The sequence below is a fragment of the Microtus oregoni genome, unplaced genomic scaffold (assembly GCF_018167655.1).
Source record: "Microtus oregoni isolate MIOR12 unplaced genomic scaffold, Mior012 000027F_ref0000203, whole genome shotgun sequence".
Lineage (NCBI taxonomy): Eukaryota > Metazoa > Chordata > Mammalia > Rodentia > Cricetidae > Microtus > Microtus oregoni.
In genome coordinates, this window is record NW_024543086.1 from 2,618,522 (window position 1) to 2,636,201 (window position 17,680).

Genomic DNA, 17,680 nt, shown 5'->3' on the forward strand with positions numbered 1-17,680 from the left:
GTTGCTGCGTGTGGGCTAGCTGGAGATAAGGGTGATATGCCATATAGCTCAAAAAAAAAAGTATTGGATTGTAGCCTCAAACTGAGCAAAAATAAACTCTCTCCTTCAAGTTGTTTTTCATTGGGTATTTTATTGCACCAACAAGGACTAATATGACTAATATGTACTAATAAATACTAATATGACCGTCTTTCCAAATAAATGTGGATCTTGGACTAGAGATATAGCTAGGTTGGTAAAGTGCTTCCCTGGCATAGGTTTTACCCCAAGTACTCAATAAACCAAGCTTGTAATTCCAGAACTTATGAAGTAGAGAAAGGAGTATCAAGAATACAAGGCCAGTCTAGTACACAAGAGACCATGTCTCAAAAACAATAAAAACAAAACAAATTATGTATTCTGTTCCTCATAAATGAGAATGAAGTGTGTGCTTCACAAGGACTTGAACTTAACAAAATTAAGGAGATGATGTAGAGTTTTTATATCCGATAATTATGAACGGATGATAGAGAGTTTAAGCTTTCGGTCACATTCAAGCGTATACAGGAGTACTTAGCGTTCTTTACTCAGAAGCACAGAAAACAGTGGCCCAGTGAGGACAAGTCGTCTTCTCAGCTGCCACATTCACTGGTCTACGAGAAGTCAGATCCTCTCTGAAATGGCCAGTGTCCTCATCACAGCGAGGAGAAGGCCGTGAAGAGGACACCCCTCACCAGCTCCCGCAGGCTCCAGCCATGCAGCTGCAAAGGATGAAAAGCGTCCACCAGCGAGAACGTTCTGCTGAGCTGTGACTCACTGTGGAAAATCCTGTCTAGTCTCATCTTGAAAATGGAGATCCCGCTATTGCCCACAGAAGCCGTGCAGATGGGAAGTGGTATGGCTTACCCTTTATACTGCTCTCCGGTAAGGCTCTCTTCTTTCTGCCAGCTAACAGTTTCCCAGGGTCAGACAGCTAAGCTCTCCTTCTCTTGAGTTCACAGACACACTCACCACCAGTCAGTCGTGGTGAGGTACCTTTTAGGCTTTCATCTCATCTTACTACTTCCTGTCTTCATCCTTGCTCCATGTGCACATTTTTCTCTGATCAAAGACATCCTCTTTACAAGACCACGCTTAGCTGCCTTCCAAAGTGCCTAATCCCCTTTATGCATTCATTGGCAGCAAGAATCCTTCTGATACTCCATGTCTTTGTCAAAATCTTCTTGTCAGACAATAGTTTTCCAATAAAAGGGCTGGGAGATGGTTTCACAATATGGCTTTAAGGTTTAAAATTTGTTTAATGAAAACTATAATGAAATGCCGCATAAACACAAATATATTGACTATGCAATACTTATAAAGCAATATTCAAGCAAATCTGGATTCAAAAATACAGCCACTCTGCTAAAGCCCATTTGAAGCCTAACTCCAAGTCATCTGTTCTTTCCTGACCACAACACTTTGCTTCTCTAAGTAGGTATTGTCCTTGGTATTGCAATGCAATTTTGTCGTGATAGTTTTTTTTTTTTTTTTTTTTTTTGGCTTGTTTTGCAGTTTTATGTATCCCAGGCTGGCCTCTAACACTCTATGTATCCTAAAATGACCTTGAACTTCTCTTTTCTCCACTTCTGCAGGACTTAGATTACAAATATGCACCACTAAACCCAACGCTGGGGATCAAACCCAGGGCTTTTAGCATGCTACACTCCACTCCACTGACTGCACACCACCAGTCCCCTCTGTCTTTTTTCAAACTTCACCACTTATGTATGAGTCTCAAATTTATGCATATAGCTCTTCGTGGTTTTCAACAATTGATTAATGAAACCATGTGAGCTGTGGTGTTTTTCATCTACTTAACTGGACAATGTAGCTGTAAGACCCTCTCTGCCTATTTAACTGGACAGCGTATCTGTAAGACCCTCCCTGGCTATTTAACTGGACAGCGTATCTGTAAGACCCTCCCTGCCTATTTAACTGGACAGCGTATCTGTAAGATCCTCCCTGCCTATTTAACTGGACAGCGTAAGACCCTCCCTGCCTATTTAACTGGACAGCGTATCTGTAAGATCCTCCCTGCCTATTTAACTGGACAGCGTATCTGTAAGATCCTCCCTGCCTATTTAACTGGACAGCGTATCTGTAAGACCCTCCCTGCCTATTTAACTGGACAGTGTATCTGTAAGACCCTCCCTGCCTATTTAACTGGACAGTGTATCTGTAAGACCCTCCCTGCCTATTTAACTGGACAGCGTATCTGTAAGACCCTCCCTGCCTATTTAACTGGACAGTGTATCTGTAAGAACCTCCCTGCCTATTTAACTGGACAGCGTATCTGTAAGATCCTCCCTGGCTATTTGTGTCCTTGTAGTTGCTACCGAAAAGTTTTTCTGGGAATGGATATAGCTCAAATTATCCATTTCCTTGTTTTCCTTCATTTTTGAGAATTTCATACAAGTATACAAGAAATATGATTATATCTGTTCCCTGTTTTCCCCTTCCATCTTCCTCCTATTTTCAACAAGCCTCCTTCCCAACTTCAGGGAGCTTCTGTTTTGTTTGATAAGCCATTAAGCCCAGTTAGTGCTGTTTTTATCTACATGGGGGTGGGGTGAGGTCATCCACCAGAACATGGAAAACTTACCAGTGATCACATCTTCCGCAAAGTTGATAGTTCCTCTCTCAGTCTGTGATGAGTGGGAACTGAGACCATCTACCTCATCTCCGCGGCGATTGCGGTTGGCTTGATCTTGTGTAGGTCTTTCAACAAGTACCCACTGATGCTGGGAATTCATGACTACATTGCTATCTCAGGTCCAGAAGACAGCACCCCACACACAACACTCCTCCCATCTTCCCACTGTCCCTGATCCTGGGGTGGGAGGGTGAAGTTGTTAATGTAAATGTCCTGTTTACAGCTGAGACTCAGTCTCTTGCTCAGCATCCTGACTATTCTACGTCATCCATTTGACCGTTGCCCACTGTAAAAAGATGCTTCTCTAATCAAGGCTGAAAGCAGCTAGGGTCTGTTGGCACAGGACCTAGGCTAGGCAGATGGGGACATTCTATTTTTTTTTTAAATACAGTTGCATGTTTAGTAAAAGGGTTTAATAGGTTTTAAGTGCTAGGGTTAAGATATGAAATGTGTTCAGGATGAAACTAAGGCACACCCCTGAACTTCTCAAAAGAGTCATTGTCCCTTCTGCTTTCGACGTTCCGTTTTCATTTCAGTGACACACACTGCCACTCGGGACATTCTCACGTAATAATGTGAGAATAGAATAATGCTGATATTCACGAGTTTTTGGAACGCCTTTCTAAAAGTAGAGTTAATGGATCAGAGGGCACAAAGCCCTGGAATCTTGTTAGGTAATATTCAGTTAGCTTCCCAGATTCTCACCAACAGCATATGGAATATATTTTGCTGGGTGGCATAGCGCACACCTGTAATCCAAACAGGGAGATTGAAGAAAGAACACAATTTGAGGACAGGCTGGGTTACAAAGCAAGTACCCTGTCTCAAGAAGAAAAAAAAAAAAAATACTGATCTTTTTGAGCTGTGGTATTGCCAGAATTGGCTTTTTTGTTTGTGGTTTTGATTTCTATGGTTTTTCAAAAACTGGTAAGAATGTGGGAACATGTCATATGACTTTATCTTGTATGTCCCTAATGACTAACCGGCACCTCTTGTTTATACAGAGTTTGAATTTAATTTTAGAGAAATACTTGTTTACGTCCTTTACCCAGTCTGTTGGGTTTCTGTGTGTCTCATATTGATTAATACAAATAATCTGTAACTTTTCAATGTCATTCCTCTACTGATTTCATCTGTTGCAAATATTTTTCCTCACACTGTAGCATTTCAGCGTATCATTTGGAAACACACACACACTCTCTCTCTCCATCCCTCCCTCTCCCCTCCCTCCCTCTCCCCTCCCTCCCTCTTTCAGATTTGTGTATGTATGTGCACTTTGTACATGCCTAGAACCTGCAGAGGTCAGAGGATATTGGATCCCCTGGAACTGGAGTTATAGATGTTTGTCAGCCCATGTTGGTGCTGGGAACCGAACCAGGATCCTCTAGTCCAACAAGTGCTTTTAACTGCTGAGACATGTCTCCATCTCCTGAACACAATTTAATTTTGTTGTAATGGAACAGACCAATCTTTTCTCTTGTGAATCATACATTTTTGTATTCTATTTTAGTATTTCTTCTCTTATTCAGAGGTTTAAAAAATACTTGCCTATATATTAGTTCAAAAACTTGACTAATACGAAAAGGAGCAAAGATGCCTGAAGCATCTTAAAGCCAGCTGGCTTCTTGGTCCAGTTGGGCTCACCCGACACGTCAAAGTCTGAGGACAACTTTTAGGAGGTAGCTCTCTCTTTCCACCATATGGGGCCTAGGTATTGAGTTCAGGTAGTCAGGTTTAGGGGAGAGCACCTTTGCCTGCTGAGTCATCTCTCCCAATTGTGATTCCATTTTTTATTAAGGCATAAATAACTTTTGCTTCAAAAAAAATAGTATGTTTTGTAGGTAAATCTTTAGTTCTCCTGGAGCTGGGTTTCGCATGTTCGATTACAACCCCATCTACCGAAATTTCAGCCTTTCCCTCACCTTGTACCGTCATCTCCCCGGTGCTTCATCGTGATATACAGACATGGATTTCTGTCCCAACTGTCCTATTTCTCTTTCTGTCAACATTTTCCTTTCAGGGGAATCCTTTTCTTTACTCTCCTCGAAGGGCAGTATGGCTCTCTGGGTCCTTTTAACAAAGCCTAGAATCAGTTTATCGAATGTTAGAGTATGGTAGAAAATTATTAACTTGCACTAGAGCTACAAATGAAATCAGGACAAATTTGGCCTCTTTACAAGCTGGGTGGTCCAATCCACAGACATGTTTTGGCTCAACTTATATTTAAGTTGATTTTTTTAAATTATCTTAATAAAATGTATTCTCTATAAGAATTTAATTGTTTCTAGATGTTTTTTCTAGGTGTTCCATATTATTGAAGCTATTTTACATAGCATCATTTAATTTTTATTTTGGCTTATCAAATACTGAAGTAAAATGTATTTTTTGATTTCTGCAACCTTTTAAAACATTTCTGCAACAATTAAATGTTTACTAATCCATTATCTTTAGATTATATAAAATTGTTTATGCTGAGGATTACTTTGTTATGTAGTTAACGCTTAGTTCCTTCCTTTTCAATATTTTTTGTCCTTTGCTGGTTAGGGAATCTAGTACGGACTTAAAGCTTTGATAGTAGGCATTCTTATTTTATTTCTGTTCTCAAAGAAAAGGTCTCAAGATATCACCTCGGGTATAAAACATGCTATAGGTTTTCATTTTGTTTTCTGTTTTTAAGAGCAGTTTATTATATTAAGGAAATTTCCTTCTATTCTTGATATGCAAGCTGTTTTTCTTTTTTATGAACGGATACTAAATTTCAAAGATGCCTTTCATATATATTGTGAAAAGTGATTTTTCTTTCCAAATCCATTATTTGGCAGGTTCCATTAATTCCCTATTCCACATTCTTCAGTTAAGTATAAATTGGTCATAAACATTCTTTTTGAAAAAAACATATTGCAGGTCTCAGTATAATATTTTGCTTATGCTAGCTTTATAAGAATTGGGAAATGTTTTGTTTTTCTATCCTTTTCACAGTCTGCAAAAAATTAAAGCTGTCTTATTCTTTGTGTATACACACAAGTACACGTGGTGGTCTGTTTATACTGGCAATGTTTACCAGGCTTATTTGCAACAGAAGCTACCTCAACTTGAAAGATTCTCTGTAAGATCTTCACATTTGTTACTTATTATCTTTATGTCTATAATAATGTCCCCTTTTTGCTTTTATTATTTGTGCTTTCCTTCTATTTTTTGTTCCCCATCCCCAACGGCCCCAGGCTCCAGCACCACCTAGCCTTTGGGGTATCCAACAAGCCCTTTCAGATCAAATGCTCTGCACACATGCCTAGTTTGCCTGAGTATTATTTCTTGGGGTCAAATCGGTTTCAAAAGAAATTAGGGTGAGTGCTGTCCTTCACTGTCAGCATCATACTCTGGGATAACTACTGTGACTACCCGGGTCAATGAAAACGGATTTCCATAGACACTAGTAAGCCAATTCAATGATACGCAGTTGATAGAGCCCAAATTCTAAAACTCAAAGGTTGTTTTTGTTTGTTGGGGGTGGCTTTTGTGTGTGTTGTACTTTGCCTTTTTTTTTTAATTTTATTAAAAAAAGGAAAAAAGAAGTTTCCGCCTCCTCCCAGCCTCCCATTTCCCTCCCCCTCCTCCCACCCTTCTCCCACTCCCACCACTCCTCTCCCTCTCCCTCTCCAGTCCAAAGAGCAGTCAGGGTTCCCTGCCCTGTGGAAAGTCCAAGGTCCTCCCCCCCTCCGTCCATATCTAGGAAGGTGAACATTCAAACTGGCTAGGCTCCCACAAAGCCAGAACATTAAGTAGGATCAAAACCCTGTGCCATTGTCCTTGGCTTCTCATCAGCCCTCATTGTTCGCCATGTTCAGAGAGTCCGGTTTTATCCCATGTTTTTTCAGTCACAGTCCAGCTGGCCTTGGTGAGCTCCCAATAGATCAGCCCCACTGTCTCAGTGGGTGGGTGCACCCCTCATGGTCCTGACTTCCTTACTCATGTTCTCCTGTACTTTGCTTTTTGAGATAAAGTCTTGCAAGGTAGGCCTTGCAAGGTAGTCTGGAAATCCACCCTCTTACCTGCTTCACCCTCCAGATTGAGATCCCAGGTGTTAGCCACTACTCCCAGTTGCATTATGAGTTTCAACAGCCATCTCTGATTCAACAGATATCAATGAGATGTAAAGGCCTAATTCACCTCTGAATGAGAGTTAAGTGAGCAGTTCATATGCAGTGCCTCTAGGTTTCATTTTGGTCCTCGCTGCAAGACTGCCACTTATTGGTAGCATTGTCACATTACAGCATGAAGCCTGATCTTAAGCCTTCAATGGTCAATGTTAATAGTCTGCGGAAGACAAACAGCAGAGAAGGCACGCTTGCGTGGAAGTATATTCTCCTCCGTAAATATATGCAAGTATTTCCAAATGAAAAACATAAACAGAAGTTGAGTGTGGTGACACCTGCCTAGAACGCAGACACTCAGGAGGCTGAAGCAGCGAGAGCCCTGAAAAGTCTGAGGCCAGCCTGGTCTACATAGTGTGTTCCAGGTCAGCCAGGGCTACCTAGGAAGACCTTGTCTCAAAATAATGAAAAATAAACAAAGTAAAACTTTAAAAAGAGAGTAGTGGGGAGGATATTATCTCATATCTACAGATTTTTAAGTACTACTGCATAATACACTGTAGCTATAAAGATTACTTTGTCTTTTTTGTTTGTTGTTGTTTTCCAAGACGTGGTTTCTCTGTGTAGCACTGGCTGTCCTGGAACTCACTCAGAGACCAAGTTGGCCTTGAACTCTGCTATCTGCCTGACTCCCCTGAGTGCTGGGATTAAAGGTGTCTACTCCCACCATTCTACGGTTTGTTTTTTCCTTTTTGACATTATTTCTGTAGTCTATTTATTACTAATATCAGTATATGTGGCGTATGTAGAAGTTAGAGAGACAATTCTGAGCTAGCACCTTTACCAACTGAGTCATCCAACTGGCCCTACATTACTATCTCTGTGACGATACTTTGAGATGTAAAATAAATCCCACCAGCCAAATTGAATCTACTGCCTGATGTTAAACCCACATAGAGTAGAATTTTACATTTAAGTGGTCCAAAAACTCAAAAGAATACTTCAGAAAACACTTGAGCAAATGAAATTCAAATTTCAGTGTCCTTACTCTATTCCTACTGTTCATATATAAAAGTTGGATTAGAACATAGTGCTTTCATTTACCCTGTCTATGACTTCTGTCACGCCATAGCACTCAAGTATATTAAACAAGTTGTATGGTCCTCAATGCCTATTAACTGGACTTACAGTAAAAGTTTACCACCAATGAGACAAGGAAGCAATAGAGAAAAAAGGAAAAAAAAAACAGTACCAAAAAAAACAAAAAACAAAAACCACTTTTGCCAGCATCTTACCCCACATGGACTCCAGCCCAAAGAAACCATAAACTTTAAGCGTCAACTTTCTTGAGTCTGAAGAACATCTCAGGATACAGATGTCTTAACCAACACATGCCTTAGGATATTCAAAGTATGCCTCTCTGAATCTACAAATGTTTCCTCCGTAGTCCGAGGTATTTACAAGCATGGATTTCAGGAGTATAAAACTGGAAGTCTCTTTACATATGACTTAACAGTAGACTGGAGGACAGACCCAAGTCCAGTGCTGTGGCTATAAAACAGAATACCTACTTTGTTTTTCAAGGCAGGGTTTCTCTGTATAATAGCCCTGGCAGTCCTGGTACTTGCTTTGTAGATGAGGCTGGCCTCAAACTCACAAAGATCCACCTGCCTCCTGAGTGCAGGGATCAAAGGCATGCATGTGGTAATTTGAACATAACTGGCCCCCATAATCTCACAGGGAGTGGCATTAGGAGGTATGGCCTTGATAGAGGAAATGTGTCACTGTGGGGAGCAGGCTTTGAGGCTTCCTATGCTCAAGATACTACCCAGTCACTCAGACCACTTCCTGTTGCTTGCAAGATGTAGGACTCTCAGCTACTTCTCCAGAACCATGTCTGCCTGCATGCTCCCATGTCCTGCCATGATAACAGACTGAACCTCTTAACTGTAAGCCACTCCAACTAAATGTTTTATTTATAAAAGTTGCCTGGACACGGTGTCTCTAAACAAGAGAAGACAGTATGCCGCTACTGCCCAGCACAGAATACCTATTTTTTAACCCAATTCTGTCATTTATTTTTGTGATCTTGGTTAAGTCAAGTTCTCTGAATCTCTACTTCCTTATCTATGAATGAAAATGGGTTGGTTGTGGATAACTTTTATGTGATCAGAACAGTGCTACCAACATACTATACTTATTTGCAAAAGGAGACAATGTGGGCAAGGTGTTGAGTAGGCTATGTTGGAAAAAGAGACTCTTCTGAGGGTGCTACAATGGCCAAGTGACTAAGATACGATCTTACCAAACACATACCAGAAAACAAAACAACAAAAAACAAACAAAACTGCCGACACTGACAACAGCTGCTCAATAGCAGTATCTACTTGGGGAAAGCCTATATCCATCTGTGAAGACAAAGAATGTACACTTCTCTTGGGGGTGGGGTGGGATGGGGGTAAGGGGAGATGGGGAGAGAAAAGGGAGAAGGGGAGAATGGGGGGAACTTGGGGAAAAAGGAGGATTGGGATAAAGGAAGGTTAGATAGGGAAGCACGGAAGCACAATTCTTAGTTAAGGGAGCCACCTTAGAGTTGGCAAGAGACTTGAACCTAGAGTGGCTCCCAGATGCCCAAGCCGAGGTCCCCAGTTAGTTCCTTGGGCAGCTGAGGATAGGGAACCTGAAATGACCCTATCCTATAGCAATACTGACGATTATCTTGCATATCATCATAGAACCTTCATCTGGTGATGGATGGAGATGGAGACGGAGACCCACACTGGAGCACTGGACTGAGCTCCCAAGGTCCCAATGAGGAGCAGAAGGAGGGAGAACATGAGCAAAGAAGTTGGGACCACGAGGGGTGCACCCACCCACTGAGACAGTGGAGCTGATCTATTGGGAGCTCACCAAGGCCAGCTGGACTGTGACTGAAAAAGCATGGGATAAAACTGGACTCTCTGAGCATGGCGAACAATGAGGGCTGATGAGAAGCCCAGGACAATGGCATGGGGTTTTGAACCTAGGTAATGTGCTGGCTTTGTGGGAGCCTAGCCAGTTTGGATGTTCACCTTCCTAGAAATGCACGGAGGGGGGAGGACCTAGGACTTACCACAGGGCAGGGAAATCTGACTGCTCTTTGGACTGGAGAGGGAGGGGGAGAGGAGGGGGGGAGGGGGAGAAGGGGGGAGGAGGGGGAGAAGGGTGAGAGGAGGGGGAGAAGGGTGGGAGGAGGGGGAGAAGGGTGGGAGGAGGGGGAGGGAAATGGGAGGCTGGGAGGAGGTGGAAACTTGTTTTTTTTTCTCCCTTTCTCAATAAAAAAAAAAAATGGAAAAAAAAAAGAATGTACACTTCTCATAGAACTGGACCATAACCATTTTAAACTGAGTTTTGCCAGCGCCAGGACTAATACGACCTTGACAGAAAAAATCCTTTTGCTCAAAGCAGAGGCTGAGAGAGAAATTCTAAGTGGTTACCTGGGAAACCAAATGTATTACATCTATGGGTGGGCTTTCATTTTGAGGTTACATCAGAATCACATGAAAGGCTTGTTCATGCTATTTCAAGGGATTCTGGTTCAGGTGTGGCATGAAAGACTATGCAGTTCTAATAGGACCCCAAGAGAAGTTATGTTACAGGTCCAGTTACATTCTGAAAATCACTAGCCCACATTAAGAGAGCGACAGGCAGGCAGCCTTTGATAACAAGGCTACCCTCTTAAGACTTTGGTTGAAGAGTCAGAAGAAAGTGCATAAATAATAAATAAATAAATAAATAAATAAATGAAAATCCTACAAAGATTTTGTTCACATAAAATCAAATTAGTTAAGAAATGCAGCTGATGAAAAGACCCCTGTCATTCAAAGTAAGGACTCAAACTTAACTTTTGCCATCTTAAGTAGACTAGAATAGTCACATGGCCTCACACAGATTAACGGCCCTGTGTGGAAAAGTGTGGTACATGGCCAGTCAGCTACATCTCAGCAACGTAACTCAAAAGAAAACAAGAACATTTGGTAAACATTTAGCAGTTTGTTTGTTTTTTTTCCAGACTTAAGACCTGAGATCAGCTTTAAAGGGCTAATGTAGGGGCTGGAGAGACGGTTCAGTGGCCCAGTATGTACTGCTCCCGTACAGTACCAGTTTGGTTCTCAGCATCCACAGAAATGGCTTATAACCACCTTCACTCCAGCTCCCAAAGTCAACTCCCATTTAGCCTCTGTGGGCACTGCACTCACACTTACATGGACAGATATGGGGGGGGCCGGGAGACAAGGAAATGTATAGTTAGCACACAGCTATCTATCTTAATGACTAAAATGAGCAAATTAACTTCGTGACTAAAGACTAATTACCTGACTGGGGGAAGGGAGAGCCCCTAACAAATATTCTATGGAACACGAGGAGGAAAAAAAGCTGTGATGCCGAGTTTGAATAGTCAACAGGAAAATAAAGCTTCTGTACTGTTTTGGAAGAAGTCTAAACATTTTATAATTTCTTATGTACACTTTGACGCCCTTTATTAGTCTTAAAGCAAATTACTTTTCCCCCCAAGAATGACAGTTCATTATTACTTCAAATTTTTATTCCAACTCCAAAAATAGGACTATCTCATACAATAGCAAACATTCTGCTTTTTTATGGTCATTACTCAAATATACTTGCTTGTCTATGCTTACTATTATAGCATTTCAACTGAGAAAAAGTCCCTTTATATTTTTAGTTATACCTCTTAAGACAGCCCAAGAGAAAATAAACTAATATATGATGTTACTCACTAAAAGAAAAAAATACTCTTCATGGTCTTTCATTCATTTCATCAACTAGGACACACAAGGCAGCATCTTTTTCTATAATCTGGTCCCTCCTGTGACCTGAATTCTCTCTTTGTTGTTCATTCTGTCCAGTACAATTGCTGCTATCATCAGTATCCATGGGCTCAGTTTTAACTCTCATCCCTGCTTCTGAATGGGGCAAATCATCAGGCAAAGAAGCAAGGCAATTTTGAATCATTTCAATTACTCGTTCCAGGTGTTTCTGAAACCTCTCCGCTGTTTCCAGACGTTGCCGTTTCTGGACCTCCATCATGACTCTCAAAGTCTCTCTCGCTTGGTGGGGTCGATACTCATTTATAAGATGGTGCACATGGACAAAAAGCAGCTTAAGATCTTCTAGTTTCTCTTCTCGTTTTATACTCCCAGGGCTCCTTATTAAGATATCTAAAAGGTCCAAGAAATTAATCAGTATAGACATATTGAGTTTCCTCAGTTCTTTCTTGTGATCAAACTGCATAGGATGAAGCCGTTCGATGCCCTGACTTTCCAAAGGGCGAATGATGAGATCATCACATTGGAACTGGTTGCCAAACATCATGTAACTGTCTTTAATCGGAGGGGGAGGCTTGGGAGCTAAGCCTTCCTGAATATTTTCATCTGTGTATTCCTTGATGTACTGCATTGGCGGTGGTGGAAGCGCACTCACTTGCTGTGGCTCACCCATCGTGGACAATCAAGAACCTAAAGAAACAAAACACAGATTCAGAACAGAACTATAAAATACCGTCCCAATCCCCATAAGTGACTTCCAAGTATGTTCTTACCTCTGACAGGACAGAGTCCAAGACAAGATGATCTTGGATTTTAAAATTAACATTAAAAAAGGGACTGGCTATCAATTATTTCCTAATTAAAGATCATGTTAACAGCCATATATTTTCTTTGATGTCCTTGATGCTTTCAACGGCAGTTAAATAAACAAAAGTTACACTTTGTCATCTATAAAGGCAATCTGAGGGAACTGGAAGCTGTGGCAGCCCCACATCAGCTGGGTGTCTGCTGAGGCAAAAGAAAGATAACAGCCTACAGATGGATATGCAGGATGTTGTTTCTGCTTTGTGCCTAGGATCTCCTATTGCCACCACCCCCTACCCTAGGGGGTTGGGAGCGGGGTGCCTGTGCAGCAGAGACATCCAGAGACCACGCCATTCCAGCAGAAGGCAGACACCCACAATTACAGTAATGACATCGAGAGGAAAAGAGAAAGAACTTCCAGGGCACAAAAGACCCCCAACACCTGTCAATTTCTCAAAGACAGACCTGGGTGAAGTATACTGAAAATAAAGGGGTGCTGGGGGAGGGGGCTCTTGTGACAATGTCACTGTATCATCAAGTTTCACTGATGAAGAAAAAAAGTTACCAACCTACGACCAGGCAGCCTGGTCAACACAACTTCGATGTTCAGAAGTTCACTGTGAATTCAGACCATACTATCTTCAAACTTCCTGATGGTAAGTATGCCTTGAAAATTGAGATCTTGTTAGGCAGTCAAGACAAGAGGTGTGCTAATTTCGCCCTAGAGGACCGGTGACCCTGGCAAAGGAGGAAGAAAAAAATAAAGCAAAGCTGTGGTTTCATGGATGAACTGACAAGAACCAGTTAGGTTTATGGACTAGGGCAGAAAACTACATTCCAAAGTCTTCTGTTGGCTTTGGAGCCTGTCCTGGAACTAGCTCTGGTAAACTAGGCTGGCCTCGAACTCACAGAGATCCACCTGCCTCTGCCTCCCTCGTGCTGGGATTAAAGGTGTGCGCCACCACCACGCAGCTCCAAAGACTTGTCAAGCACGAAGGCAGGTTCTGTAACTGAGAGTGGACACTGGCAAGTTCATTTTTACAGCAGAATCACCTTAAGATGGAAATGTAAACCTATTTAGTCACTGACTGTCCGGGTCCTACATCCTCCTCACAGTGCCTGCTCTGATCCCACGGCCTGCTCCATCCTAGCCACTGACCATTCACCCAGAAGCCTGCAGGCTTGCGTCAGATAGCTTGTTGCTTATCTGAATCAGACCTAAATGCTGCAGTCATCACGGCCACTGCAATGCGAGCAGTGAAACAATCTCTAGCAACCAAAAATATACCCAGAGCTGTGCAAACTTGGACTATGAAGGAAATTCTGAGAACACAAAGCAGTATCATTTGGAAACCTTACTATTATTTCAATCTTTTCAAGTCTCTATCACCTGTTAAAGGGCACGCTTGTTGTCCAGACTAAGTAAAGACACCATATGCTTAAGATGGGACTTTCTCCAGAAACCTTGGATAGCAGAAGTTTGAAATTTAACAATGCTGTCAAAATGTTTAGAGTTTTAAGTGTTTGGTTTTGGAAAACAGTGTTTAACAGAAAGCAAAAGTGATCTTTAAAAACTAGTGAATATTTTAAAAGTACATGAAGTTGGGAATGAGACACAGTGATGGTCTGCAGGGTATCAGAGGGGAAGGAGTGGGTAGGCAATGTGTGTCATAAAATTCTCAAAAAACAAAATATATATTCGAAAAACTAAGAGAAGAGGGTCTTTATTTGGGGAGCTTTTGTATGGCACATGATATACTAATTTTCAAGTTTGATTTTTTTTTTTTTGGTAGGTGCATGTGGGAACCTACTCTGGGAAAAAGAACACTTACACCCAAATGTCATATGCCTTATTTATTACTCTTTCCCACAATGAAACGACATATGGTGTTTACCAATCTCCAATCACAATCACGTTTGCTTTCTATTGCACACTAGTTTCCAAAACCAAACACTTAAAACTCTAACATTTTGACAAAAAAACAAACAAACAAGCCCAAAGCATTGTTAAATTTCAAACTTCTATTATTATCCCAGGTTTCTGGAGGAAGGCCCATCTTAAGAGTATGGTACAGTTTTATCAACACATTAGCATTCTATAACCTTTCTAAATACATAAACCCCAACACTGCAACATATATGGTCAAAATAACCTCTGCTTATTCCAATCTGGGCTTACGTGTATTATCCAAGGAGGAGATTCCCGAGTGCATTTTCGCACTGATCTGAGTTCAGCATACACCACCTTCCAACATCAACCCGGGCCAGTAATACACGGGTTCTGTATCAGTATTACACCTAAAATACGTTAAATCTGAGGGTAGCCTCTTCAAACTCTTCAGGTTTCCAACTGTTTGGTCACACTCACACACACCCCATTAGCTTCTTTTTTCACCCCTCTTCCCCTAAGTACTTCAGTATAGTCCTAAAACACGAATGTTCTCTTGCAACCACAGCAACACTGATCCTCATTTCAGAAACAAGAAAGCCAATCCCCAACGTGCAAAACTGGGTACATCAGATCAAATGCCTGGCAAATGGTGCAACGGGAATTCTTACTCCCGGGTTTGCTAGTTTTTTTGCGCCAAAATACAAATGCCCTAGCTTCACTAAGTCGCGAAGCCTCCAGAGCACAGCCTGCCACGGGACGGGATCCGCCCATCACCGGTTTAAACTGAACTTTTCAAAGCCGCTGGAGGTCGTAACTGACTAGCACTAGCAAAACCCACACTTTCTAGTGTTTGCTTTGGAGGGGGGAAAGCGTCGCAAGTTTCGGTTTGTCCCCTGTACCTGGGACCCCTCTGCAAGTCTGGTAAATGGGGAATCGGGATCCGCTCGGAGGTCTCGCGCCCCTCCCGCCAGCCTCCCGCAGTCCCAGGTGGCTCTTCTCATTTTACCGATGGCGACGGGGCAGAGTCCTGGCTACGGGCACGGCGGTTCAAAAGCCGTCGGCGTGGGGACGAGAACTCGGGCCTCCCGAGTCCGGCTCTTCCCGCACGCGGCACACCTTCGGCCTCGGGCAGGCTCCGCTGAGCGACGCGGGGGGGCGGGGGCACGCGAGCCCGGGATTCCCAGGATGCCCCGCGCCGGGCCTCGGCGCTCCACACTCGGGGAGACGCAGCCGCGGGGGCGGAGAGAGAAGCTCAGGCAGCGGTCGCCAAGCGCGGCCGCCCGCTCACCTCAGCGCTTGCTTTTCCGGTAGCGACTTTCCTCAGCGCAGCGGAAGCACAAGTTCCGGTTGCCTTCTCAGGAAGAAGCCTCTGACGCTGGCCTTTAATTGGCTACCGAGGCTGTCCTATGACAGGTCTTACTCCCGCCCTAAAGATCCTGCGCCTGCGCACTGCCGCATCTCCCGGGTTCTACCCCCCCCCCCCCCCCCTCGGTTTTTCGCAGGGATTTCGCCCTACCCTGCACCCACAACCCTAGGTCAGGTCGGGATAGTACATCTGCGTACATTTTGTCAGTAAAAGAAAGTACTACCTATTAATTCCATTCCTCACCCCTCACTTTCAAATGAGACTCTTAAAGAGGAATCCACTTGCCTTATGTAAAAAGTCCGAAAATACGGATAAGCAATATATTAAAATATTCTATCTATTAACCTTCATCAGGCGATGAAAGGAGACAGAGACAGAGACCCACATTGGAGCACCGGACTGAAATCTCAAGGTCCAAATCAGGAGCAGAAGAAGAGAGAGCACGAGCAAGGAACTCAGGACAGCGAGGGGTGCACCCACACACTGAGACAATGGGGGTGTTCTATCGGGAACTCACCAAGGCCAGCTGGCCTGGGTCTGAAAAAGCCTGGGATAAAACCGGACTCGCTGAACATAGCGGACAATGAGGACTACTGAGAACTCAAGAACAATGGCAATGGGTTTTTGATCCTACAGCACGTACTGGCTTTGGGGGAGCCTAGGCAGTTTGGATGCTCACCTTACTAGACCTGGATGGAGGTGGGTGGTCCTTGGACTTCCCACAGGGCCGGGAACCCTGATTGCTCTTCAGGCTGATAAGGGAGGGGGACTTGGTCGGGGGAGGGGGAGGGAAATGGGAGGCGGTGGCGGGGAAGAGACAGAAATCTTTAATAAATAAATAAACAAACAAACAAATAAATAAAAAATATTCTATCAATGCTAACCTCACCATCAAAAATATTTTAATAAGATCATACTCCGTGATAAACATATGTACGTATATAACTATTTGCAAACATATGGACATATTTGTGAACATGATTAAGAATAAAATCCTAAACCTGTATTCCCCCCCACCCCCTCCTTTCACTTTTATTTTCTCTCAGGAATTCAAAGATGTCTATTACAATTCTTCCACAAGTTGACAAATGAAAAAAAAATTAATCTAATATAATTTTTTAAATGAAGAGAGGGGGCAATTTCACTGCATAGCCCCGGCTGGCCTGAAACATCCATTCCCAGCCTCAAGAGAGTACAGCAATATGCCCTCAGGCCCAGCAAGAAAACTTTCCATTTACTGTTTTGTTTACAGTTTTTGTTTTTTTGCTCCCTCCTTCCACCCCAAGAATTGTTAACAAATGTCCAAATTTTTGGGAGTCTTAAGGATACACTCTGAATATTAAAGTAAGATAAGAATGTTCTTCTGATAAAACAGCTCTGCTTCACAATTCTTTTTAAAGACGTCGAGAATTGCAGGCTAACAGTGAAAGTACTGACCATCAACATTAAAGGTTCCACGCTTAGCGTCATTTCATCTCCAGGCCAGTGTGCAGCTCGGAAAGGTAAGGCTTTTTATTTCTTCATGTACCCATAGAACTATTATCTTACTGAAAGTTTATTAGCGGTCATTAAATAAAAAAACTGACTACATGTGCATATGCATATACATATGATTTATTAGAGTGTCTCATGCATGAAAGGCCGAGCATCCTGTAGCTGCTTAGTCCAAGAGGCTGGCACTGGAGGCCTGGAGGATTCCTGGAGGGCTTCTGGACTTCAGTCTCTGTAGGAATCCCCCCCCCCAAAAAAAAATTGGTTCTAATACTGGCAAAGGATTGACACAGCAACAGGACTGATGAGGTTGCCACTAAGTGTGAGGGACACGCAACCAAAGCACGGTTTCCTTTCTTCTTGTCCTTTTTATCTGGTCAGCTACAAGAAAATACCACCCAGTCTTCCTTTCTGCTTCTAAAAATCTGATTAAGAAAATTCCTCATTGGAGCTCACAGGAATTTGGGTTTTAGTTGATTTCAGATGCAAACGAGTTAATAACCAAGATTAGCCAGCACCCAAAGATAAGTTAATTGG

General features: G+C 42.7%; 2 protein-coding genes across 3 annotated transcripts in view; both read right to left on the reverse strand.

Annotated features, from left to right (window-relative positions):
• LOC121463975 (hepatitis A virus cellular receptor 2 homolog) overlaps window positions 1–2,774 on the reverse strand; it is a 39,718-nt gene extending 36,944 nt beyond the window's left edge. Inside the window, exon 1 of the mRNA XM_041676571.1 lies at window positions 2,624–2,774. Within this exon, the coding sequence (XP_041532505.1) occupies window positions 2,624–2,774 (151 nt within the window). The remainder of the gene's footprint in view (window positions 1–2,623) is intronic.
• An 8,558-nt stretch (window positions 2,775–11,332) lies between these two features.
• Med7 (mediator complex subunit 7) lies at window positions 11,333–15,605 on the reverse strand. Of its 2 annotated transcripts, XM_041676256.1 has the most exons (3): window positions 15,293–15,605; window positions 12,965–13,133; window positions 11,333–12,281 (listed from the first exon to the last, which is right to left on the reverse strand). In XM_041676256.1, exon 3 carries the CDS (start codon window positions 12,262–12,264, stop codon window positions 11,563–11,565), a length of 702 nt encoding a protein of 233 aa, XP_041532190.1. In that variant the 5' UTR covers window positions 12,265–12,281; window positions 12,965–13,133; window positions 15,293–15,605; the 3' UTR covers window positions 11,333–11,562. The 2 variants fall into 2 exon arrangements, with proteins under 2 accessions (XP_041532190.1, XP_041532191.1); XM_041676257.1 differs by lacking the exon at window positions 12,965–13,133.
• Between the last annotated feature and the right edge of the window lie 2,075 nt (window positions 15,606–17,680).

Coding starts and splice junctions, on each gene's coding strand:
- Med7 (XM_041676257.1), bottom strand. CDS start 12,264: ATGGGTGAGCCACAGCAAGTGAGTGCGCTTCCACCACCGCCAATGCAG.